This window comes from Podarcis tiliguerta (assembly GCF_965153285.1).
Source record: "Podarcis tiliguerta genome assembly, chromosome: 9".
In the NCBI taxonomy this organism is placed as follows: Eukaryota; Metazoa; Chordata; class Lepidosauria; order Squamata; family Lacertidae; genus Podarcis; species Podarcis tiliguerta.
Genome location: NC_139542.1, coordinates 55,843,620 through 55,869,876, shown reverse-complemented (window position 1 = coordinate 55,869,876; position 26,257 = coordinate 55,843,620). Strand labels below are relative to the sequence as shown.

At 43.5% G+C, this 26,257-nt stretch overlaps 1 protein-coding gene across 22 annotated transcripts in view; it reads left to right on the top strand.

Moving 5' to 3' along the window:
• APBB2 (amyloid beta precursor protein binding family B member 2) overlaps positions 1-26,257 on the top strand; it is a 170,071-nt gene that overhangs the window by 51,312 nt on the left and 92,502 nt on the right. For 7 of the 22 annotated variants that reach the window (XM_083458178.1, XM_083458179.1, XM_083458189.1 and 4 more), the window contains 3 exons: positions 4,411-4,528; positions 16,539-16,649; positions 21,253-21,321. In XM_083458178.1, coding sequence (XP_083314304.1) covers positions 21,303-21,321 — 19 coding nt within the window. In that variant the 5' untranslated portion in view covers positions 4,411-4,528; positions 16,539-16,649; positions 21,253-21,302. Of the gene's footprint in view, positions 1-4,410; positions 4,529-16,538; positions 16,654-21,252; positions 21,322-26,257 lie in introns of all 22 variants that reach the window. The other 15 variants (XR_014515359.1, XM_083458172.1, XM_083458169.1 and 12 more) reach the window with 5 other exon arrangements.

Here is a 26,257-nt window from a genome sequence, read left to right as displayed (position 1 = left end):
CGTCCCTACATCTGGGGACTACCTTGGTCTATTTAGACAAAATCTGAACATGACAGCTTTCCTTGTGATTCCATATAATGACTTCCCGTTTTAAAATGGTGCTAGTATTTAGCCAAATTGCGACATTTGCTTGGATAGCATATTGATCAATTCATATTGTGGTGTCTCAGTGCAAGCACTTTTGGGGTGGGGGTGGGGATATTCAAAGCTTTTTAAGATAAAAAAATCCAAACCTGATTCACATACAGGACAAATACAGTGATTGCAAATGGAAAAATACAGTCACACTTATGGGGCCCATTCAGATTTTCAATGCTTCCTCAATGTGAACTGGCCTGAGCCACAGCCACGTAGCAGAAGCATTCCTGTGACGGTGTCTTCATTTTAGACAAGTCCTTTTACTTCTTCATTTCAAGTGTGTATTTTGATGGATGTCAAAGATTAGTATTTATTTGTGCTTTCAAGTGTTCAGAGCACTTTACAGCAACCCTGTAAAGTAAGTTAGCTTCATTATCCTTGCATGAGGCAGAATGCAGGCTGAGGTTCAGGTGAGACTCGGGTCGATTCTAGACACCCAGTTTGTCCAGGATTATACCTGATTTGTTTGTAGGGAGGTTATACGACAGTGACTGCTTATTAAGCATGCATTCTGATCTTTTTGAAGGGAGGTTAAATGATGTTGCCTCTGAGGAAGCAGGTTTGTTGTGGATGACATCTCAATCAGCGGTAATTGTCCAACCTGAATTTGCCGTTATGTGATTGAATCCTGAAAATAGCAACCATCTGGAAGCATCAGCAACTGAGATTTGAACTGGGCAGAACTCATATTCTCAGCTGATACAGTAGATTTGGTCTTAGTGAGACTTGGTTTTAGCCTCTTCATCTACAATGCTTACTTTTTAAGGGAAAATGTGCAAAGAAACGGCTCTGTTTCACTATCTGGTGCTTAGAAAATGCATTTATCTCGCCCCCACCCATTTCAGTTGTTGGTAACGTTGGGGCGTTTTGCCTTCTGTTTATCAAAAACATCTGCCATTTGGACATTTCCTTTCAGATACCCATTCACAGCTTATCATGGAAACGAGCATATGCCGGCCACTTTCAAACTATTGTTTTGGTCTTTTGTTTGTCTATCCATTAAGCATGCTGGACTTTCATCTTTCTCCCATCCTTTCACTTTTCACTATGGTCATAATAATCAAGCATCTGTCAGTCTTTCTTGACTATTCTTAGAAAAAGAGCCACATATAAACTGATAATGTGTGCTCAGATTTTATCCTCCTGATTTTTAATAATTCTGGCTTTGTTGCAATGCAATATGAAAACCAGGAAAGAATACTGAGTAGTTCCAGTAGATTTTGAATTAGATGCATAAGAAGAAGACTCATTGTGGTATTTTTTTTTTTAACCAGATTATGCTCAAAATGGGACAATAACATATTTTTGAACTGCTTAGATTTTTTTAAAAATACTAAGCAATATATAAAAATACTTACTTTTCCTGTTTAGTTATGTGTATTGTTTTCTGTGTACACACACACACACACACACACACACACACTATAAAATAGGATTTTGGTACATGAAAGAGTTTGAACAAGTAAAATATAAACTACTGGGTTTTTACTTTCAAATGTTTATAAACCCTTCACCAATGTCAAATGATTAAAAACAGGTAGATTCTTCTAACACAAAAAGCAGGCAAAAACATAGGACAAAGAAATAATACATAATAATAATAATAATAATAATACATAATAACACATAATTTTGCAAAAACACTTGGTTATTAAATATGAAAGGTAAATACGTGGAGTGATCCACAGTTTATTAATCATCTCAAGACCCTCTGAGCCTTTTAGTAACCTGGACTCCAGATCTTCTAGTTATATTCTGTATTTGTCCACAGTTCAAATATAAGTCATTCTTTTACTTGTTCAGCATACGCCTTTTAAACCATGAAGTATTAATCATGAGTAGTGATCCTGAATATTCCAATATATTATTGGACTAATAATGATTGTATTATATTGTGCTCATGTAAGCTCTGTGTGGGTTTAGTTCAACTACAGTAAAACTTGCAAAGATTTAAAGTGAGCAAAGTTTCTTTAGACAAAACCTCAGTTTAAACAGGCCAATGCAATTGCCCGTAAAGATGTAATTGCAGATGTAATCAGTTTGAACAAATGGAACCAATAATTCTTATTTGCAAACTTTGCAGTCAGGTAGTCTAAAAACGTTCCTGCAATCCACCCAAGTGTTGGATGCTTCAGTTGAGCTCTCTCCTTTCGCCCCAAAGTCACTGGGCATCTGCAACTAATGGCAGCATATTAAATATAGCTTGAAGGACCTATTCCTGGCATCAGAGTACAATCACAACAAATAATACAAGATATACAAGAACTGATTCACCCATTCCCAAGCTAATTTTATATATATACACAGTGGTACCTCGGGTTAAGTACTTAATTCGTTCCGGAGGTCCGTTCTTAACCTGAAACTGTTCTTAACCTGACGCACCACTTTAGCTAATGGGGCCTCCTGCTGCCGCTGCGCCGCCGGAGCCCGATTTCTGTTCTTATCCTGAAACAAAGTTCTTAACCTGAAGCACTATTTCTGGGTTAGCGGAGTGTGTAACCTGAAGCATATGTAACCCAAGGTACCACTGTGTGTGTGTGTGTGTGTGTGTGCGCGCGCACACACACACACACACACACACTACTTCAGTTTACTTCATACAAGATAAGGGCCCAGAACTTTTATACGGCTTCCACAAGAGACCAAAGCTATAAGAATATCGCACAGGTATTTGCAAAGAATGATTCTCTCTCATCTTCCCAGTCATAAACCCATTAAGGCGTCAGACCTTGACAAAGGTTAGAAGTTTATAGTTTTGTTGCTTCCAGGAAAATGTTTCAGCTGTCGGTGACCCCGAGTTCTGTGGTACCTGTGAGCAAAATGCTGCGCATAGTTGTCATTCCGTACAAAATTGTCAGCCTTGGGAATTGCTGGGGGGACCGCGAGCAAGCGCCGTGACATGTACTTCTGCAAGACTAGTCTTGCCGGGAAGAGAACCGCAGAAGTGGCTGGCAGATTTGTTTTGGCTTTAATTTGGTAATGCAAATTTAAATGCCCCTGTCTCTTTTTTTAAGCAGCTGAGACTATTCAGATAAATTAATTAATTCAAAATAATAGCTTGACGGGTATCTCAAATCCTGCTGGCAGGCACCTCTTAAATAGGGAGTGCCCAGATGTAAGTGGTAAGAGGCAAATGGGGGCAAATGGCTTAAGACCAGAGCCTAACCTGTAGGCCTCAGAGCTCATTTTTGGCACAGAAAGGTGTAGGGGTGTGCAGTGTCAGCAGCAGCTTGTAGGCTGCCTTGGATTGGTATAATTATTAGAAATTTGGCCTGCTTTTAGATGGCCAGCTGAGTCCTCCCCCCCCCTTCCTACTCCCATAATGGTTTCAATGCAGTTCTGATAGCAAACACACCCACTGGTTGTGTGCATATTTCTGTATCCAGTGTGCTCTCACTGATGGTTTGGGAAGCAGTGTACACATGATGTTAGGCGCAATCCACATCTGTCCTGTAGTTTCTTATGAAATACTGTGTTTAGATGGAGCTGATAGTAAAAGTGACTTAGGAACATAAGGAGAAAAAAATAAGTGCCAAAGCCACAGGGATGCCATTTATGAGTACCGGTACGTTGCATAAGGCACTCATATATGAGCTACCTGTTCAATATCTCTCCTCTTCCCTTCAATCTCCTTTTTATTATACATCTAGATTCTTTGGTTAGCAACCTTTAATTATTGCATTTTCTTTCTTGGTTTTGGGTTGAGGTTGTTAGGTGGGTTTTGAGGTTGTTTTTGTAGCCTGTTTGATTTCAATATTTATTTTTAAGCTTTATTGAACAAAATTAATTAAAAAACCTGCAACATAATGTATTATTATTATTGAAGGATTCAAAACTTTTATGTGCGAATGAATTCTAATTACTAATTAAATTACTAATTACTAATTAATTACTAATTAAAGTAAATGACATCCTGAAAAAAGGATAAATATTATTATTTATTAGGCTTTTCAGACCCACCCTTCCTTCTACCCTTCCCTCTGAAAAGTCTGGGATAATCAATAGGATAGCACCCCCACCCTCATCTTTCTCATGATAAGGGTAATCAATTACAGCAACCAAAGTAGCACCCAGGTCTGAAGTGAGATTGAAATGGGTTTAGATAATTCACCATTCAGACATGCCAGCAACTGGCAGCCAGCACTCAATATTACAGCGCTAAGTTTGAAGTATGAAATATAAGCGACCTCTTGCTGAAATAAAAGAGATATTGTGGCTTTTGTAATTGATAACTACAAACTTTCAGCTTTCGTTCTCTCTCTCTCTTTTCAGCATTTTCAGATTAATTCCTTCAAGATAGCATATCAGAAAATTAGTTCCTCTGGTGCTTGCTTCAAGGGCTAAGAAAAGTGGCCTTCCGTCAAAGCCATCACCCAAAGGCTGGAGAGAAGTAAGTATTTCCGTAGAACTACTTTGATTTGTTCCAACAGGACTCTGCAGCCTGCGGCAATAAACCAGGGGTTGCTAACCATCTGCCCAGTGGCCTCCAGATGATAGAGAAATAGCAATAGTGGTGGAATGCCAATTCTGACATTGCACCAAACTAGTAAGAAGAAACAGCTGTTTGCCAATCCTCTTCACACCATGGTTTGTCAATTCAGATGTCACATTATAATAATAATAATAATAATAATAATAATAATAATAATAATAATAATTTATTATTTGTACCCCGCCCATCTGGCTGGGTTTCCCCAGCCACTCTGGGCGGCTTCCATAGAAACAAAAAATACAGTAAAATATCACAGATTAAAAACTTCCCTGAACAGGGCTGCCTTAAGATGTCTTCTAAATGTCAGGTAGTTATTTATTGCTTTGACATCTGCTGGGAGGGCGTTCCACAGGGCGGGCGCCACTACCGAGAAGGCCCTCTGCCTGGTTCCCTGTAGCTTTTCTTCTCGCAATGAGGGAACCGCCAGGAGGCCCTCGGAGCTGGACCTCAGTGTCCGGGCAGAACGATGGGGGTGGAGACGCTCCTTCAGGTATACTGGGCCGAGGCCGTTTAGGGCTTTAAAGGTCAACACCAACACTTTGAATTGTGCTCGGAAACGTACTGGGAGCCAATGTAGGTCTTTCAAGACCGGTGTTATGTGGTCTCGGCGGCCGCCCCCAGTCACCAGTCTAGCTGCCGCATTCTGGATTAGTTGTAGTTTCCAAGTCACCTTCAAAGGTAGCCCCATATCTGGCCAGCAAAGCCATTTCCAGTTGACCATTTCCTGTAGAAGGTCTTCCCTGTTTCCTGCATTCTAGGACCTTTCTAGCAATGGGGCAGTGCCAGAGAGAGGAGAAGGGCCTTTGCTTTTCTTCATATTGCGGTGTTGGGCTGAGAGGAGAGGTTCCTTTCCTTTTAAACCAGTGCTATGGGGTGGGGTTGGGGAGGGAAGTGGAAACAATGTCCCTTGCTCTTCAGAGATTGCATTTTCTCTTCTGGAACCAACTAGAACTTTCTGCTTTGGCAACCAGAGGGAAGATAATCGGTAGCCCATTCCCTCCAACATTTCTCCGATGAAAATAGGGACGTCCTAAGGAAAAGCAGGTGACGTGGGTGGCGCTGTGGGTTAAACCACAGAGCCTAGGGTTTGCCGATCAGAAGGTCGGCGGTTCGAATCCCCATGACGGGGTGAGCTCCCGTTGCTCGGTCCCTTCTCCTGCCAACCTAGCAGTTCCAAAGCACGTCAAAGTGCAAGTAGATAAATAGGTACTGCTCCGGCGGGAAGGTAAACGGCGTTTCTGGGCGCTGCTCTGGTTCGCCAGAAGATGCTTAGTCATGCTGGCCACATGACCCGGAAGCTGTCTGCGGACAAACGCCGGCTCCCTCGGCCTATAGAGCGAGATGAGCGCCGCAACCCCAGAGTCAGTCACGACTGGACCTAATGGTCAGGGGTCCCTTTACCTTTACCTTTTAAGGAAAAGCAGGACATTCCAGGATCAAAAAAGAAGCCAGGAGGGCTTCTGTAAAGCCTTGCCCAGGCCTTCTCCTTCGTAGACCTTGATGCCATTTATGTCGCTACTGCCAAAGCCAGCAGTCTCACGATCACTTCTCCTCTTCCCCTCCCCACACTTCTCTCCTCCCAGCCCAGAATGATGCCTAGTAATTTGAAATATGACCTGACCACATTGTAAGTTTCTCTGCTCCCACAAACAGTGGCCAATGAGCAGGGGCAGGAAGTTTGGTTGACAGCGTGTCATACACTTTTGGTTAGTAGACATCACAGGGAAGTCAATGGGGAGAAATGATTCTCCTTCATTCAACTGCCAGGCAACCCCTCGCCATGTTTATTCCAGCCTTAGCAAGTTTGCCTGCTGCAGAGAGGCCATGGCTGCTTTCCAGCTACTGCAACACCTAGTTTTAAAGGAGTCTGATTTGCATTAGGAAACTCTGATGCAAGATGTGGGATAATTACATCAAGGAGAGAGCAGGAACCTCTTCACTGTATTCTAAAAACTGATTCCTGTCCGAAAATATTTAAACGCCCAAGGGGGAGGAATTAGAGGAATTTATATATTCTGCCTAAGTACCACATGCTTCTCATTTGAAGGGTCCCAACCAAAATCTCCAGTCCTCGATGATGCTAAAAGCCGGAGAGAGAGCCAGTTAGTGGGTGTTAGTGGGAAGAGTGGTGGGTGTGGACTGAGGAGCCCTGGCTTAAATCCTCTGTCACTTGGGAAATAATTACTATTTTTCAGTGTGCAGTGTGCCTTGGGTTAAGAACTTAATTGGTTCTGGAGGTCTGTTCTTAACCTGAAACTGTCCTTAACCTGAAGCACCACTTTAGCTAATGGGTCCTCCTGCTGCCGCTGCGCCGCCGCTGCACGATTTCTGTTCTCATCCTGAAGCAAAGTTCTTAACCCCAGGTAATATTTCTGGGTTAGTGGAGTCTGTAACCTGAAGCATATGTAACCCAAGGTACCACTGTAACCTACTTCAGAGCATGTTTGTTAAGGATACGTGAGATACTTGAAGAAGGATAACGTGGCATAACCATATATGGTTGCTTTAGGGATTTTTTTGCCTGGGCCTGTTTCCTCGGAAGTAGCAGCATTCATGAAATAACAGTTTTGTCACTTTCAGGATTTTTGGTGCATGTTGTTGGGAAACATGGCTTTGTCTGCCACTGTGGGCTAGTGGTCAAGCTGTAGGTGGGCTGTGAGACGTAAGACTGCAGGTGAAGGAATCACTTGATGATTGAAGACGGAGTGGGAAGGCATGTACCCCTCATCTCTGGCTGTAGGAGACCATGGGGCTTGAGGGGATCAATGTCCGAACAGGCCCTTAGTGGCATTCCAGACAGTTCCTAAAATTGTTGGCAACTGATAACGATAAAATGTCTGTGTTATAGGATTCTTCTTTGAGAACCTGTGGAGATATGGCATGCGTAGGTTTTCTGATGTGTTTGTTCATACTGACAGAAATATGAAGGCGTTTTCTTTTTCCTGCAGTATTGATAACAGTGTTCTGCCGATTTTCCTAATGGGTGCTTTTTTGGCCTCCGTTATTTATTTTTTGTACTGGTACATTTTTACTATATCTTTTGTCAAATTGAGTATGCAGTACTTCAGGGGGGGAAAGGGAGCCCTCAAGCTCTGTATTGCTTTTCGCTTACCATGCACTTTTTCACCACACAAAGTACTAGAGTTTATCTGATTTCTAATCTGATATATAATCACTGGTATTTCTTGGCACACTTACTCAGAGGCTAATTGTAAATATTTTATTGGCAAATGGTGTATAATTTATTTTGCCATTGTATTTGTTGTCCAAGGTAATCAGAAGAACATAAAAGCTCTCTGGTTTCCTATTTGAGAAGTGTTTGAATGACTATGACTAAAGCCTTGCTTTATTCTCAAGCTTTATAAAAGTTGTACAAATGCGTAAGACTAATAATTAAACTGGGAGAAAACATTGAGTACTATTTTGCATGGCTACCATTTTAAAAGGCTGTTTTCTTTCCCTAAGATCTTATTTTTTTCCTGTATAAAATTACCCCACTGTTCTGGTAAGCCTGAATTTCTGATAAACCACTGGGTAAAATATAAGTCCTGTTTTTAGCCATGTTTCAGGTAAGAATGAAAAGAAATCTTGGGATTCCTTGGAAGCTTACTTAGAGGCTTCTCAATGAGATTATAATTAATGGCGGAAAGTTTAAAAGAAAGGTAGACCACTGCTATCAATCTTAATTTGGGATCTGGAGTTTCAGTGGACAGTTGGGTGTCTTCCAATACTCTCAATTGATACATGGAATCTCTGTATCTTGCACTGAGTTCTAGGGCATGTGCAATGGATTACACAAACACACTCAAAACCTTATATTGTGAGATGATGCTTGAGCTCAATAAGAATACAGTGGTACCTCGGGTTACAGACGCTTCAGGTTACAGACGCTTCAGGTTGCAGACTCCGCTAACGCAGAAATAGTACCTCAGGTTAAGAACTTTGGTTCAGGATGAGAACAGAAATCCTGCAGCTGTGGCAGCGGGAGGCCCCATTAGCTAAAGTGGTGCTTCAGGTTAAGAACAGTTTCAGGTTAAGAACGGACCTCCGGAACGAATTAAGTACTTAACCCGAGGTACCACTATATTGCTCTATTATCTTTGCATTACAGTGGTAGTAGAAGAGATAAGTTGCTGAATTAGTATTCCATTTTGTTGGCTTGATTTCAGTAGGCTGTGAGAAGGAAATATATGTAAGCCCCAAAGGGAAACTCACGTAGCCTGACAATACAGTTGTTATATGTAGAGCAGAAGGTGAGAGTCTCTCGGGGTGTATCTCCCTGAGAAAAAAAATCTCAATTTCATGCAGTTTTCTTGATGGCAACAGCAACCATGGTTGCAGGCAGTGCTGTGACAATTCAGCTCCTGGTATGTTGTCTTTTACAAATGGAATTATTTGCAATTAGATCAGGTGTAGTGGAAAGTTGTCCACATCACATGGGGAGAAAGGAAAGCTCAGAAGGCAACTTGAAAACAAGTCATGGGTTGCAGTGTAATTGTTTACATGGCTTCCCCCTTTCAGAGATAATGTAGGACAGCACCACAGGGAGCAGACATTTTTCTAAGCCTCAAAAACAAAATTAAAATGCACAAAGTTCATTTTGTTATTTGTTTTGTGTTCCTTCAGTTTTTTAAAAGAGCCCTCACTTGATTATTAGGCATATACATTTTGTTTTTTGTTTTGTTATTTTAGAGAGCCCCCTTGCACTTGTTTTCTTTGCTCCAGAACACATGCTTATGTTTTAGGCTGGCATTCCTGATCTTGTGAAAAATGAATGGTTTTATTTTTAGAGAGGGTAACACATCATCATTTCTCCATAGCATGTAGCTTGATAATAATTCTTGGCACTATCCTGAGGTTCCTTGAGATCTGGAGGAAGCAGCTGGTCACAGTACACAATATAAATTAAGCAAATGAGGCAATTTGGTGGTGGGGACACAAGTGGGATTCCTGTGATATGTGATGCTCAGGGTGACCTCATAGACTATGCCTAGTGTGAACAGACCTGCTAGTTCTTTCCTGTACGCCATATTCCTGTCTCTGTATTATCTGAAAGCACCTGATTTCCATTACTCTTAACACAAGCCCAGCCTACAAATTCCTACTTAATTTTTAAAATTCCTTTCCTGCTTCTCTTTTGCTGGCCGTTGCTTCTGTCCCAGAGCTTTTTCTCCTCCTCGGCTGTTGCATGCCATCCTTTTTATGCCTTTCCCTTATATATCTGGCGTTTCCTTGGGGAAAGATGCAAACTACCTTGGACCTACCTTGTCCTGGCAGCCTCAAGACCGACTGTTAACCCAGGTGTGTTTCCAGCACTTTAAGCATTTCCCTGCTATAGTCCAGGATGAAAGAATATGCTTGCTAAACAAATGTAAATTGACACCGAGGGAGCCTCCTCCCACCTGGTGATTCTGTATAATACATAAAGAAGCTGCATTTGGGAACTTAATGCAAGCTCAGCAATGGTGGAAGTGAGGTGGAGATTACATTTTTCCGTGAGATGCTTAAAAATCCACTCGAGCCTCTCTTGAAGTGTTTGCATAACACCACAACGGATGTTTATGCAGGAGGGATATGCAGTCCCTCAGAAATATATCTGTATGACACCGTAGGAGGAAGAGACGGATGGTCATTCTGGCATTAGATCCCTGATGGTTTTTTTATCAGTCAGAGGAGATGTGCCAAGCATAGAGCTATCAGTCAGTGGGTTGGCAGGGCATAGAAATTTTGCTGTACAGAATTCTTTGGAGATGCTGGGCCAGTATGCTTTTGAATTCTGTTTATTTTATGAATAACTTTAGTAGAAGGCCTAGTTTGTAATGCATATGTTTATACTCTGTTCCAAAGACTGATGGTTTACTTCTGAGCAAAGGCCCTTAAATCAACTTCAACAACTGCCCCCTTTGCATTTGTGCTTTTTAAAACAAAATATGCAAAATGTAAGGATGGGCAACTTCAGCACCTCCTGCCATATCACAAGAAAGTGGACTACAGTGGTACCTCGGGTTAAGAACTTAATTCATTCTGGATGTCTGTTCTTAACCTGAAACTGTTCTTAACCTGAGGTACCACTTTAGCTAATGGGGCCTCCCCGCTGCCGCTGCACTGCCACCACGTGATTTCTGTTCTCATCCTGAGGTAAAGTTCTTAACCCGAGGTACTATTTCTGGGTTAGTGAAGTCTGTAACCTGAAGCGTCTATAAACCGAGGTACCACTGTACTCCTAGCCTACTTAATGTATGGTTGTTGTTGTTTTTTAAGTGGGAGGTCCACTTACACTTATTCTGATTCCCTTGAAATGGCGAAATCAGCCTTTAGAAAAATTCTTGTCAGGTGGATTACAAGCCAGGAGTTGAAATGAATGATTAATTTTATTTTATTTTTAAAAATAGTTCAGCATCTTCTTCATCATGGTTTCAACCACAAGGGCTAGGGAAAAAAAATTAAAGTAAAAGCTGAAGTGTGCATAGATGTTGCCCACATTTAGTATAATGGGATAATGCCAAATAATACCAATACACAGATAGGTTATCACTAAATAACTGACCCTTGTTGGGGGCAGAATAGAATGTTAAACCTGAATTAAAAATATACACAACCAAAACATTTTTGAATGTTTATGAATAGAACGATGTACCATCATCATCATCATCTATCTTATGACAATACCATTATTAGACAAACCAAAATTCTGTGAAGGTGTATGAATTCTTCATAACTCGCCAGCAGCCTAGATGATAAACAACAAAGTTAGGGGGAGTTGGATGGGGGTAAAACTGTAATATATAAACTTTATTTTATTTGTACGCCTCCTTTCTATGGTTAAGAACCATGCCCAAGGCAATTTACAACAGTACAGTTGTACCTTGTTTTGCGACCAGGATCCGTTCCAGAGCCCTGGTCGCTAGCCGAAAAGGATGCAAAGCAACGTGCCGTGTTTGCAGTTTGCGCTTCTGCGCATGTGCGAGCGGCAAACCTGGAAGTAATCCATTCCGATACTTCCAGGTTTGCCATAGACATTCGCCGGAATGGACGCTAGACGAGACAGACGTTCACGGAGGTATTACTGTAAAATATTTGATTAATTACAAACAACAAAAGTAGGCATAAACAATAAGTAAAACTCATCAAAAAGTATACAACCAAATTGAATGTTTTCCACATCAGTCATGATAAGATCTAAAAATAAAAATACAAAAAAAATAATATCAATAGCAGCAACGAAAAACCCTTAAACCTAAGAGTCTGTCCAGCAGCCTCAGCTTTTGTAGCTGGAGTCAGTCAGGGCCCCACCTTCCCAGGCCAGGTGGGAAAACAACAACAACAACATTAACATTTTATTATTTGTACCCTTCCCATCCGACTGGGTTGCCCCAGCCACTCTGAGCAGCTTCCAGCATATATAAAAACATAGCAGAACATTAAACCATAAAAAGCTTCGCTATACAGGGCTGCCTCCAGATGTTTCCTAAATGTCATATAATTAGGCTTGCAAGGCAGTGAGCAGGTCTTCAGGACTGACATCTGAGATGGTCTCTTGAATCCATCTATCAGAGTGTGCAGAATCTAAGAGTCTTAAGATGAGGCTTGGGAGCAGATGATAGCAGACATTCAACTTAGGCTGTTTCAGGTGCCATGCAGGTTTCAGGTAATTTTATATGTCATTCTAGGATGGGGCTGAAATTGAAGTCAAGTTGCTTTGCCTCACTGTTGTAGGGAACTTTCTCTCAGAGAATGAATTCCTATCTTCAGATAGTATAAGATCCTCTCCCTCCATGTTAGGATCTCACTATTGCACAGCTAAATTTGATGTTTTCCATGTCAAACAAAATGTAGAGGTAGCTGTGTTGGCCCATAAGGCAGGTGCTTTCACTGTGTCCTTTGGGTGCTTACTTGAAACATTTTTATTTCAACAAGCCTATGTAGACATGCAAATATCGATGTGTTTGATTCCCCTTGCTGTTCATTTTAATTACCGTATTTTTCGCCCTATAAGACGCACATTTCCTCCTCCAAAAATGAAGGGGAAATGTATGTGCGTCTTATGGGGCGAATGCAGGCTCCTTGGCTTCAGCGATAGCAACGGGAAGCCTCCGAAGCCTGCGCTCCGGAGGCTTTGCGTTGCTTCCGCTGAAGCCAGGAGAGTCTGCTCTTTGAGGCTGGCCGTGGGGGAAAGCAGCGCTTCCCCCCTCGCCAGCCCCAAAGGATGGGGGGCAGCAGGAAGGCGCGCGACGCCTTCCAGCTACTCTCTGACCCGGGTTGGAGGCTGGCGGAGGGGAAAGCAGCGCTTCCCCCCTCGCCAGCCCCAGAGGATGGGGGGCAGCAGGAAGGCGCGCGACACCTTCCTGCTACTCTCCATCCCAGCATTGAGGCTGGCGGGGGGGAAAGCAGCGCTTCCCCCCTCGCCAGCCCCAAAGGACGGGGGGGCAGCAGGAAGGTGCGCGACGCCTTCCAGCTACTCTCTGACCCGGGTTGGAGGCTGGCGGAGGGGAAAGCAGCGCTTCCCCCCTCGCCAGCCCCAGAGGATGAGGGGCAGCAGGAAGGCGCGCAACGCCTTCCTGCTACTCTCCATCCCGGCATTGAGGCTGGCGGGGGGGAAAGCAGCGCTTCCCCCCTCGCCAGCAGCAAAGGATGGGGGGCAGCAGGAAGGCGCGCGACGCCTTCCTGCTGCTCTCTGACCCGGGTTGGAGGCTGGCGGGGGGGAAAGCAGCGTTTCCCCCTCGCCAGCCCCAGAGGATGGGGGGCAGCAGGAAGGCGCGCAACGCCTTCCTGCTACTCTCCATCCCGGCATTGAGGCTGGCGGGGGGGAAAGCAGCGCTTCCCCCCTCGCCAGCCCCAGAGGATGGGGGGCAGCAGGAAGGCGCACGACGCCATCCCGCTACTCTCCAACCATCCTGTGGGCTTTTGCGGGAGATGGGGGAATTCCCCCACCTCCCACAAAAGCAGGCAAAAGCCGTGCGCTCTTTAAAGGGGCTCCGTGGCTTCCGCTGGCTTTTCTAGGAGGTGGGGGAATTCCCCCACCTCGTAGAAAAGCCCGTAGGAGCCGCGCAGCCTTTAAAGAGCGCGCTGCTCTTGGGGGCTTTTCCCTGAGGAGGGAGAAGGGACTGACTGGCCGAGTCCGTCCCTTCTCCCTCCTGTGGGCTTTTGCTGGAGATGGGGGAATTCCCCCACCTCCCGCAAAAGCAGGCAAAAGCCGCGCGCTCTTTAAAGGGGCTCCGCGGCTTCTGCGGGCTTTTCTAGGAGCCCGCAGGAGCCGCACACCCTTTGAAGAGCGCCCCTCTTGGGGGCTTTTCCCCGAGGAGGGAGAAGGGACTGACTGGCCATTTCAGTCCCTTCTCCCTTCTGGTCGAAAAGCCCACAGGAGTCGCACACGGCTCCTGTGAGCTTTTGCGGGAGGTGGGGGAATTCCGCCACCTCCCGCAAAAGCAGGGAGAAGGTCTTGGAGTAGCGCACAGGCTGCGTGCAGCCTGTCCGCTGCTCCCAGAGCTGCGGGGGGGGAATCATATTTTTTTCCTTGATTTCCCCCCCTGAAAACTAGGTGCGTCCTATGGGCCGGTGCGTCCAATAGGGCGAAAAATACGGTATATTTAAATATTTATGAATGTTTTAAACTTTTTCATTGATGTTTTTATTATTTCTTGTCAACCCCAGAGGCTTTATTGCAATCAAGCAGCATATAAGTTTTGTTAAATAAAAATAATAAATGTGAAAAGAGAAACCAAATGCCACATTGGAGCAACATCTCTATTTGCCAACCAAAACATCACAAATTAGTGTGCAAGCTTTCAAATTCTCCAGAACTCTTCATCAGGTTAGGTAGTAAACAACACAGAAGGCTGTGTGTGTGATTGTGTAAAGTTGGCTGCTGGTAACGCCATCTGTGCTTGCATCTGGTATGAAATTATTCAGAGCTGTGTCCTTTCTGGGCTTAAAAAAAACAAAAACCCAGAATTCTGCAAAAACCCAGAATTCTATACATTGTGCAGATTAGAACACATTTGTTATTTCCTATTTTATGCCGTGGTTTTTACTGTTTTGCTCAAATGATTCAACTTCTCGGGTAGAGGCAAGGACCACACATTTTCAGGTATACCTTTGTGCAAGCAAATAACTTAAATAACTGGATTCTGCAACCAGCACCGCATTCCGTGGCTTTTTCTGTGTTCATGCAAAATCATGGCTGGCACATAGCTCCTTCTCAACATTTTTGTTTAGAGTACTGCAGTAGTTGGCTATTTTTAAAGTGCACTCTGGTTTTCTTTTATACTCTCACTCCTATACAGAGTGCTGGTATATTGTATTTCATCCATAGCTCCATATGGTGTGTTCTCTCTCTCTCTCTCTCTCTCTCTCTATATATATATATATATATATATATTTGCACATTGGAACAGCTCTAGATAATTGGTTCCATCCAAGAATGCTTGAAGCTGTTCCACCACTTCTTTCTCAAGCACCTTGCCCCCAAAGAGATATGGGCAGCTGGGGAATAGTGGCCCAACTTGAATGACTTGCTCCCTTGTATAAAAATAAGTAAGGCTCAGCAAAACTTTCACATGTTTCAGCTTGGGGGTCAAAAGAGTGCCTTGCCCCCCCTTTTTTTCCTTCCCTAGCATGCCAAGGAGAAGGCGAGGCTAGAATGTGCTAAGAGGGCCTGTGGTAAGGGATGACTAGAGGTTTCCTTTATTCAGGTTATGGCGACAACTTCATTGCCATATGAATTAACTTTGCCCTTATACAGTGGCACCTCGGGTTAAGTACTTAATTCATTCCAGAGGTCCGTACTTAACCTGAAACTGTTCCTAACCTGAAGCACCACTTTAGTTAAAGGGGCCTCCTGCTGCTGCCGCGCCGCCGGAGCACGATTTCTGTTCTCATCCTGAAGCAATGTTCTTAACCCAAGGTGCTATTTCTGGGTTAGCGGAGTCTGTAACCTGAAGCGTATGAAACCTGATGCGTATGTAACCCGAGGTACCACTGTATATCATCTATATATTTAAAATATAGTAATCCTTATTGTTTTATGAAACTTTATCCCATATTTGAGTCACTCTCAGCTACTGAATGGAGATCTTGACTTGGACAATGGGTTCATATTAATAGATTGATTTCCCAGTTCCACCTGCTTAAAACTGTCCTTCATTGAAGAAGCTTCAAGAAACTCAGAGGGGCCATTTTATACTTACAACATCCTTGTGAGGTAGGCTAGGCTGACAGCTAGGGACTGGCCCAAGGTCACTCAGCAAACTTCATATAATAAATGTGGTACTCATTCACAGCATAAAAATGAACTCTCACACAACCCCTAGTGAAAGAATATAGCGTTTCTCTGCTTTTAATCCAGTAAAAACTTGGGGAAGCATTGAATTAGTGGGGTTTTGTTTGTTTCCTCTTCTTGCTTCCTTATTAGGGCTTCTCTTGGCTTTGTGGGGCTTGGCTCGCTTTCTTGAGCCGTCCACAGCTGTCAGATCCCTAGAGGGGAAGCAAATGGATTTTCTAACATCTACAGTGATTTTACACCGGTTGTTCACTGCACCTGAAAATGGAGGTTATTTACCCAGTGCTGAGCTTTGCTTAAAACCAAAGTCGGTGCCCAAAGAAACACAGCCTGTGCATTGAGGCTGTGAAATCCCAGAAGAGCCAGTGTATCAAGGCACTGTGTTTGCCTGGAAATTATTTATGCCGATCGGCGGAGGATGAGCGCAAACAGTAAACTTGCTCTGCATGGGTAGCCCAACAGTTCGTCTCTGCTGCTGGTGCGACAATGAATAATTTATAAACACATTACTTCCCCCCCCCAAAAAAAAACCGGTGGAGAGGGTCATTAGCATTTTAATGAGAACAATACATGCGTTGTACTAAATCCTTTGCCTTCTGTTTCTTCTTCTCTTTCCTTCTCTTCCTCCAGTAAAACAATTCTGCCGAGCGCTTTGGAAATAGCTGACGACACGGGATAATGTGCTGAGTGGCACTATGGGCAGGCGATACCCAGGGGCTCACTATCGTCAGAGCAATTCATGTATGTATGTGAATTTTCTCCCTACCTGTAGATTTGAAAGCAAAGCAAAACCTGGTAGCATCTCTTGGCTGAATTCCTGCTTTTCTGATTGCACTGCCCACCCGCTGTTGCTATAGCCTTAGTGATTTTGGGGGGGGGCAAATTTTCCAAGTTTAAACATGCAAAGCGGGTAGGTTTTATAACCTCTGCCACTGGGAGAGCAAAGCGCTTGCAGTGTACTAGTTGCCAATGTCGCTGTTTGAATTTCTCAGGTAACTTTGATAAGATTCCACGGTTGGAATCAGATGCACTAAATTTTCATGCCATGTTTTCTCTTGCATGCTGTGGCTTCTGTCACTCTGTCCATACCCTTGCCTAAGCAGGTTTGGCTCTGCAACTTGGGAGAGGAAGGCGTTTCCGTAGGCCCCGAGACCAGCAAAATGTCCACTATCATCAATGAGATAGTAATAATAATAATAATTTATTATTTATATCCCACCCATCTGGCTGAGTTTCCCCAGCCACTCTGGGCGGCTCCCAATCAAGTATTAAAAACAATACAACATTAAATATTAAAAACTTCCCTAAACAGGGCTGCCTTCAGATGTCTTTTAAAGATAGGATAGCTGCTTATTTCCTTCACATCTGAAGGGAGGGAGTTCCACAGGGTGGGTGCCACTACTGAGAAGGCCCTCTGTCTGGTTCCCTGTAACCTCACTTCTTGCAATGAGGGAACCGCCAGAAGGCCCTCGGAGCTGGATCTCAGTGTCCGGGCTGAAGGATGGGGGTGGAGATGCTCCTTCAGGAATACAGGACCGAGGCCGTTTAGGGCTTTAAAGTTCAGCACCAACACTTTGAATTGTGCTCGGAAACGTAATGGGAGCTAATGCAGATCTCTCAGGACCGGTGTTATGTGGTCCCAGTCCCAGTCACTAGTCTAGCTGCCGCATTCTGGATTAATTGCAGTTTCCGGGTCACCTTCAAAGGTAGCCCCACATATATGATCATTTCTCATTAAGCATGAGAAGATCAAAGGCAGCATGAGAATTCTAAGGTTGCACACCCTGCCTCTCCCACGAATAGCGGGCATCCAAATATGCCTTGCTGAGATTTTCTAAAATCCTGGAGCTGGCAGTACACACACACACACACACACACACACACACACACCATGCAGGCATACACACAAAGGAGTCCTGCTAGGTTTGAGGGGGTGCTGGGCCCTCTGTGTTACCCTGGCTGCTCTTTTTATCCCTCCACTCCCCATGCTACCCTGCTGAATCATCATTATCAACATCACCTCCATATTCATCCAGACAGCCCTCTTGGCAAATGGAGATGGCTGATGCTACCTTCCACCTGTTAAAAAGCAACAAAAAGAGAAGGGGTGTTGTGGTGGCTCACATCCGCCCCGGTATGCCTATGCAAGCTGGCAGTGCTACAACATCTGCTTCTTGCTTAACTGCACCTCTCCTTGCTATCATGTGCTGTTGTCTTTGGCATTCTTTGCTCCACCCCAGGATTAGGCCTTAAAGTCCGGCTCTAACAGAGGACACCTTTAGATCTTACAGAAGCAAAAGAGAGGCTCAAACATTTCTGGCCTCTTCTTTTTGTACAGAAGCTCATGTATCTCCCACATAATGAGACCCGTAAGCTCCTGACAGAGGTAACATTGCTTCTTCCCCTACACGATGCTGCGCTGCTTTTCTGTGTTGTCCATGAGTTCTTGCCCTTGCTAAATGGACAGATGAAATATCAGCACAGACTTAGTGAGTTGCAAAATCAGGCATGTTGAATGAACACATCTAAGATACACCCATGAGGGACGCGGGTGGCGCTGTGGGTTAAGCCACAGAGCCTAGGACTTGCCGATCAGAAGGTCGGCGGTTCGAATCCCCGCGACGGGGTGAGCTCCCGTTGCTCAGTCCCTGCTCCTGCCAACCTAGCAGTTCGAAAGCATGTCAAAGTGCAAGTAGATAAATAGGTACCGCTTCGGCGGGAAGGTAAACGGCGCTGCTCTGGTTCGCCAGAAGTGGCTTAGTCATGCTGGCCACATGACCCAGAAGCCATACGCCGGCTCCCTTGGCCAATAAAGCGAGATGAGCACCGCAACCCCAGAGTCGGTCACGACTGGACCTAATGGTCAGGGGTCCCTTTACCTTTACTTTAAGATACACCCACATAACCCCTGTTCTCCATAAGCCGTGCCCCTGATCTAGCTGAGACATATTTTGTGTTTAGTTACCCCTTTCCAGTGTAAACTCATTGCTTTCTTATTTCTTGTGTCTGTCTTGCTGAAAGGCAGTTCAGGTAATACCACCGCAGCTGACCTTGGTCTCGCGCTAAGGTCAGCTTTCCGTAAAAGGTTCAAAGACCTCTTTAAAGTTTGCAGCCTGTCCCTTTCATCTCCTTGAAATGGCAGGTGACAAGTGGCTATCCCTGTGGCTACTTAACTGCCAGTGATAATCCTTGAGCCTTAAGGCTTGCTATATTCCAAGCTATGTCAAATAATCTTCTCAAGAGGCAGTACATGAAAAGTTCCTTGCGACTTCCCCGCTCCCCAAAAAGCCTCTCTTGTGTTAAGTCTTGGTATTTTTTTGTTTATGCCTTAGGCTACTATTATAATGCCATCTACCTTTTCTTCCCTTTACTGTATAGTGTTCTTAGGATCATGGAATCATAGATTCATAGAACTGTAGAGTTGGGAGGGACTGTGAGAGTCATTTAGTTGAGCCCGTTGCAATGCAGGAATCTCAACTAAAGCATACAGGACAGGTGGCCATTCAATTTCTGCTTAAAAACCTCCAAGGAAGGAGAATCCACTACCTTCTGCGGAAGTCTGTTCCACAGTCCAGCAGCTCTTATTTCAGAATTCATCTCTTCCGTATGTTCAGAATTTTAATTTTGTATTATTATGTAGATGAAATCTAAATCCTTGAATGCAGGCAATTTAATTATTACTGTGATATGAATAGGGGGGGGGGGAGTAGAAGCAGATGCAGGTAGGGAAACCTAGCAAAGTTTTTCTTTTTGCTGTAGCAAGGCTTCTTCTGCATTGCATTTACACTGTTACAGTGATGCCAATGCTGCTTCAGGTCTAGAAGAAGACTAGAGTTTGGATTTGATATCCCGCTTTATCACTACCCGAAAGAGTCTCAAAGCAGCTAACAATCTCCTTTCCCTTCCTCTCCCACAACAAACCCTCTGTGAGGTGAGTGAGGCCGAGACACTTCAGAGAAGTGTGACTAGCCCAAGGTCACCCAGCAGCTGCATGTGGAGGAACGGGGAAGCGAACCCGGTTCACCAGATTACGAGACTATGGCTCTTAATCACTACACCACACTGGCTCTCTCTAGTAGTACAGCAGCAGTAAAGGAAAGTTGCTCTATGTTTGAAACCAGCTACTCAGTCTGCTACCTGTTTGCCGCTGCTGGGCAATTCTGGGTCAAGGTCAGTCCCCTTGGACTTTGCTTACCACCCCGTGGTTGGATGCCACCACAGTGGAAGTAGAAGCAGCGGTGGAAGATGAACCATACACTGGAACCTGTGGACGGGGATGTAAGAAAACTGAATGGCAGTAGCCAGAGGGCGTTATGAGGCATGCAGTGGTACTTTGTTCACGTCACAGTCGCAGGTTACCATGTAAAAAAGATGAAAAAAAGAATATCTGCTTCTGCTACTGGCACCCGATTGTAAGATCCACTTTTAAATCTGCCACCTGTGCAGAAAACCTAAATGCTCAAAAAAGAAATAAAACCTCAGCTTCATAGGCTTTCCAGTGGAAGGGAAAGAGCTGAAGTTTTTGAATTTTAACTCATGTGTAGTAAGTAAGGTTGTTGGCATCAACCAGCAGTAATATATATTGGTTATACTTCACAAGCTGTAACCTTTCTTCTGTTCGGTGTGATAATGCCCTCTCATCATTTTATAGCTGGCTGCGGGATATGTCGCTTTCCAGGAAGGGAATTGGTGAAAAATATTCTGATGTTCTGAGAACTTGAAGCTTGAGAGAGTTTCAAATAGAAGGCCTAATAAATTCTCTTCTTCTTAGATGTCTGCTATGAGCAGGCTTTGTGCTCTCTATAATTTAGTCCAACTTCAGCAAATTCTGCATGCCGGGAAATCCACTTTGCTTGTGTTAAGATTTTTCTCCCTTCAATTTGTTTGTGAAGAACCGAGCTTAAAGGGCCACCAAGAATGCTTTACGTTTTCGTTTGCTTGGCAAATATAATTTATTTTAAGAATTACCATTAGAGAGAGATGCTTTGCAACATGAAAGAGCAAGGCTGAGAACGCTTCTGCTACAGAGAAGGCATCTAGCAGCCGAAAATCATGACTTATTCTCCACTAGCACAACGCAATATTTTGACAGTGTTGTTACAGTAAATTTTGCTTAAAATATGGAATGCAATTGGGAGGTAACTCTGGGAAATTCCACCTTTCTGAAATGTACATGGAGAATTTTTTTTTTCTTTTAAACATTGCTAGTGATATAGATTCTGCCCCCTGCTTCTGTATTTGCAATAATTATTTTTACTGAATAATTTGTCCAGCGTTGTGCTGCACTGGCTTTGTTTTGTGGCTTTCTTTGTTTTTAATTTCTTAAAATGATCCCTCTTTTCAGATTTCAAATAATAATCTATTTCCTGATCCATTGCTGAAGCCCAGTGATCCATGTCAGAAGTACCTCCAGGTCAGATGCCCTTTCAGATATTTTAATACTGTACGCACAGAATTTCTTTCTCTCCTTCTGGGCTCGCGGTCTTGCATTTACAATTTAAAAAATATATTCATTCTTTCTCTTTCCCTTTCCCTCGCCCTTTCTTCTGGTGTTTTCTCTTCTTTAAAACAACGCAACCAGTTTTTCAAAGCCAGTACAAGCACAGTACTTGCCAGTACTTGCAGGGGGTTGACCTAGATGACCCTTGTGGTCTCTTCCAATTCTGCAAGCTTTATAGGGCCAGTACATTAGATCAAGTTCCTGCTTATTCCCCACCCTCTTGATTTTTTTTCAAAAGATGGGACATTTGCTCCATCATCTGGTCTTGGCACTTAGTCAGAAAAGAGATTCTGGCCAAACATCAGGAAGAACATTATGACAGTAAGAGCTGTTCGACAACGGAACAGACTGCTACAAGAAGTCGTGGACTGTAATCTTCCTTGGAGGTTTTCAAGCAGAGGTTGGATGGTCATGTATGATTTAGTTGAGATTCCTACATTGCAGGGGGTTGGACTAGATGGCCCTCAGGGTCCTTTCCCACACTAAAGGTAAAGAGACCCCTGACCGTTAGGTCCAGTCGTGACCGACTCCGTGGTTGCGGCGCTCATCTCATTTTATTGGCCGAGGGAGCCGGCGTACAGCTTCCGGGTCATGTGGCCAGCATGACTAAGCCGCTTCTGGTGAACCAGAGCAGCACACGGAAAAGCCATTTACCTTCCCGCCAGAGCGGTACCCATTTATCTACTTGCACTTTGACGTGCTTTCGGACTGCTAGGTTGGCAGGAGCAGGGACCGAGCAATGGGATCTCACCCCATCACGGGGATTCGAACCGCCAACCTTCTGATTGGCAAGCCCTAGGCTCTGTGGTTTAACCCACAGCGCCACCCGCGTCCCTTTCCCACACTACAGTTGTACAATAAGTCTGCCTTCATCCAAAGGAAATGCTTCCTAGGCATGGCCAATTATAGTCTAGTTTATGGGTAGGCAAACTAAGGCCCCGGGGGCCGGATCCAGCCCAATAGCCTTCTAAATCCGGCCTGCGGACGGTCCGGAAATCAGCATGTTTTTACTTGAGTAGAATGTGTCTTTTTATTTAAAATGCATCTCTGGGTTATTTGTGGGGCCTGCCTGGTGTATTTACATGAGTAGAATGTGTTCTTATATTTAAAATGCATCTTTGAGTTATTTGTGGGGCATAGGAATTGGTTCATATTTCCCCCCAAAATATAGTCCGGCTCCCCACAAGGTCTGAAGGACAGTGGACCGGCCCCCTGCTGAAAAAGTTTGCTGACCCCTAGTAGTTGTACCTATACTGTCCTTATTAACTTAATAACATTGATTTGTTCAATTGTTTAAGTTTTTCATTAGCAGTACTGAGAGAGTAAGTAATGGCCTGTCTACCTCTCTCTAAAGTTCCTGTCAAGGCACTCAGAATTATTCTCCTTGAAGCACAAATTTATGTAGCATTTATTTTGAGGATGCTGTCAGGAGGTTCACAAGATCATTGCCCCGGGAGCATAATTTGGATCAATAAGAACATGCAGGAGTCAGGCACAATGTACACCTCGGGCATCTCTTTGACTTGCTAGGTGTTAAGCTTTGGTAAGAGAACCATCTTCCTGGCTTGATTCTTTGTGTTTCCATGTGGTCCACTCAGCTCTCCTTGCAGCTGAATCAGAAGAGAGCAAGGAAGATGAGAAATTCTGCTGTGAAAAAAAAGCAGTGTCTCTAACCATCAGTTTTAGAATATGATTTGGGCTATGCAGCACAGAAGATTCACTCCTCAGATAGGGTCGATTTTACGGAGTTCAGCCTCAGGTGATTTCTCCTTAACTCATCAAACTTTTTTTCATTTTTCTTCTCCTTCTCTACCTTTGTCTTTCAGGGGCACGTGGGGTTTTGTCATTGCTTTCTTTTGTTAATAATGGATTAGAAAATCGGAAAGTGGACTACAGCACAGTGCTAAGGTGAAAGCCCTTGACTGATACAGGGTCTTTCTGGACCATAATGCTTGATTATCTTGAACCCCTAGGCACTGTTACCCAGAAATATAAGCTTCCATCTTTTTATTAAGCTGTGCAAGGTGGTAAGAAAATTAGCAGCCCTAGCATTGGTGAAGTTAGGTGATATTAGACTTTGGACTTCATGGTCTTTCAGAGCGTATGAGTGTCTTTAGATGGCAATGCGTATCACTTCACATTTTTAAAAATATGGTAGGCAGCTGTCATTTGTTTGGGGGTCCTGAACCTTTCCCCCAAAGTCCTGCCTCAGTGGCCCCACTATGGCCCCAACGTGCTTTCCAATATTCTGCAGATGAAAATACGGACCGTGTGGTAGGATGTATGCAGAAAGGCTAAAACCAACAACGTGGTGAAGATGTTCAGACAGGGCAGTTCTTAAATTTTCTTTTGAGGTACTGATTCCACTGGCACAAATCCATTTCAGGCACTACGTACATTTTCAGGTCAACAGTGATGCCAGAAGGAAGGAAAAGGTGTAAGAAGATTTATAGGGCTGAATCGGTACATTAGATCAAGTGAAGTCCAATTGCGGCTACACAGTGGAACGTGGGAAGGGACATAGGTCTGTGGTGGACCACATACTTTGCATGCAGATGATCCTGAATTCAAGCTTTGGCATCTCTGTGAACAATACTAGCTATACAGATCAATGGTCAGACTCAGTAAAAGGCAGGTTCACATGTTCCTAAATGCCTGAAATTTAGTTAGTTTTTACAACATCCACGTATCAGTGCCTTCTAACATAATAAATCCAAAGGATGTGTTAAAGAATAGAAGCCTGGTATATTATACCGTGATTTCCTCGGTGCATCAGGACATAATATTCTGTCACAATTTATTTGCTAAATAAGTTTGTGTGTGTGTGTGTGTGTGTGAACTGATAAAGAGTGAGGAACAGATAAATCAAAGTAGGGAGGAGGAGAATATAGACAGCATCCCCATTATTGGCTTTGACAACTGGAGTGTGTCTTGATGCTGAATTAGTGTTCCCAGTATCAAAGCTGTAATGAAAGAGAAAACAAAGGGGTAGACAGCTGAAGTGATTCTCAAAGGTTTTTCAAAGGAGAGGTCCATGAAATCAGAAACTTTATCAAGCAGATCAGACAGTCTAGCATTTTTCTTGCTTCTCTCCCCCCCCTCACTTGTTTTCAACATTGCATAACCCTAAAATGAATGAGCCATCTGCTTCATGCAAATCTGTTTTGACAAACAGGAGAGCACTAGCTATGATCTGCAGACTGACCAGCACTAGACTACTTATTCAGCTGGATGTGTTTGCCCGTCCCTGCCCCTGTTTTAATTAAACATTTCTATAATGACTTAGGTAATGTAATAATATTATAATAATTTATTATTTATACCCCGCCCATCTGGCTGGGTTCTCCCAGCCACTCTGGTTTGGTTTTTTCCAAAAATTTATTTATTGATTTTCACAAAATTATAAACAAACAAACATAAATCATAACCTTATTAAAATTACACTTATTAACATTGTTAAGTGACTTCCTCACTTCCCCTTGGTTGAATTTCAATGCATATCCTTTTAACGGTTTTCCAAATCATAGTTCTTATAAATTTAACTTGAACATTGACATCCTTAAAAAATTATAATTTTGAAATTAAACATATTACTTCATCACTTAACTTATATAAAATCCTAAGCCAATCAAATATCTGCAAGCTTTTACAATTAGTTTACCTTAACATATTTAACTAAATAATCATTAAATTTTGTCCATTCTTCCTTGTACTCCTCCTCCTTCTGGTCGCGGACTCTTCCGGTTAGGTCAGCTAGTTCCGAAAACTCCATCATCTTCATCTGCCATTCTTCCACCGAAGGTAGTTCTTGCGTTTTCCACTTTTTAGCTATTAAAATTCTCGCAGCAGTTGTGGCATACAAAAATAATTTAACATCTTCCCAGCCACTCCGGGAGGCTTCCAACCGAATATTAAAAACAATACAGCATCAGACATTAAAAACTTCTCTACATAGGTATCTCTTTTCTTATTCAGCAAACAGAAGCCCAAGAACCAGAACCGCTTCATATGTTTGCATGGCACCCTGGGTTTATTAGTGTTTTGCCATAACAAGCGAAGTATGAAAGAAGAGTATGCGTCTCAAAATACTTGGGGATATGTCGTAAACACCTACTGAAGAGAGCTAAGATTGATTCTGAATTCCTGGCACATGGCCATTATGTGATAGAGATTCACATTTCCCATTCATGCTTCCTAAAGCCACTGAAGTCTCACACAGGATTTAGCCCTGTGTGTTTGCTGTAGGAAACTCCATTGAGAACAGTGGTGTATCTGCAGTGCCATGTGAAAAACAATTATACCCCGTTTTGTTCTTCAGTGATACCGAAATCCCACTGAAGCTCCTATCCTATTGACCAAGTCAGTGGCAGTCTTGATTTTTGTACCTTAACTGAAAAGTCAAAATAGCACCCGGAGAGTGTTAAGAGGACGAATATGAAGACGTTTGGTCATTTTTTTCTGATGACTGATGCTCAGAAGTTGTCAATTTAGCGTACATCAGTTCTTTCATTTTCCTGAAACAACACAACCCACTTTTTTCTCCTTCCCTTCTTAGTATCTCCCCCACCCCACTTTATAAATGCTACTCCTATTTTTATAGAGTTACCACCTCTTTTTCCTTATTTGTGATGAATTGGGGGGGGACAACTGTTAATTTTAAAAAGTGAGGAAAAGCAGTCCCCTTCCGCATGCAATCTGCTGGCCAAAGCATTACCACTCAGTGGTGGTGGTTTATGTGCCTTTAAAGGGAAATTAGGCAAATCTGTGGAGGATGAGTCTGTTAACAGCTCTTGAACCATGAATGTTATATGCAGCCTTCCACAGCCCTGGAAGTTATACTTCTGAATGT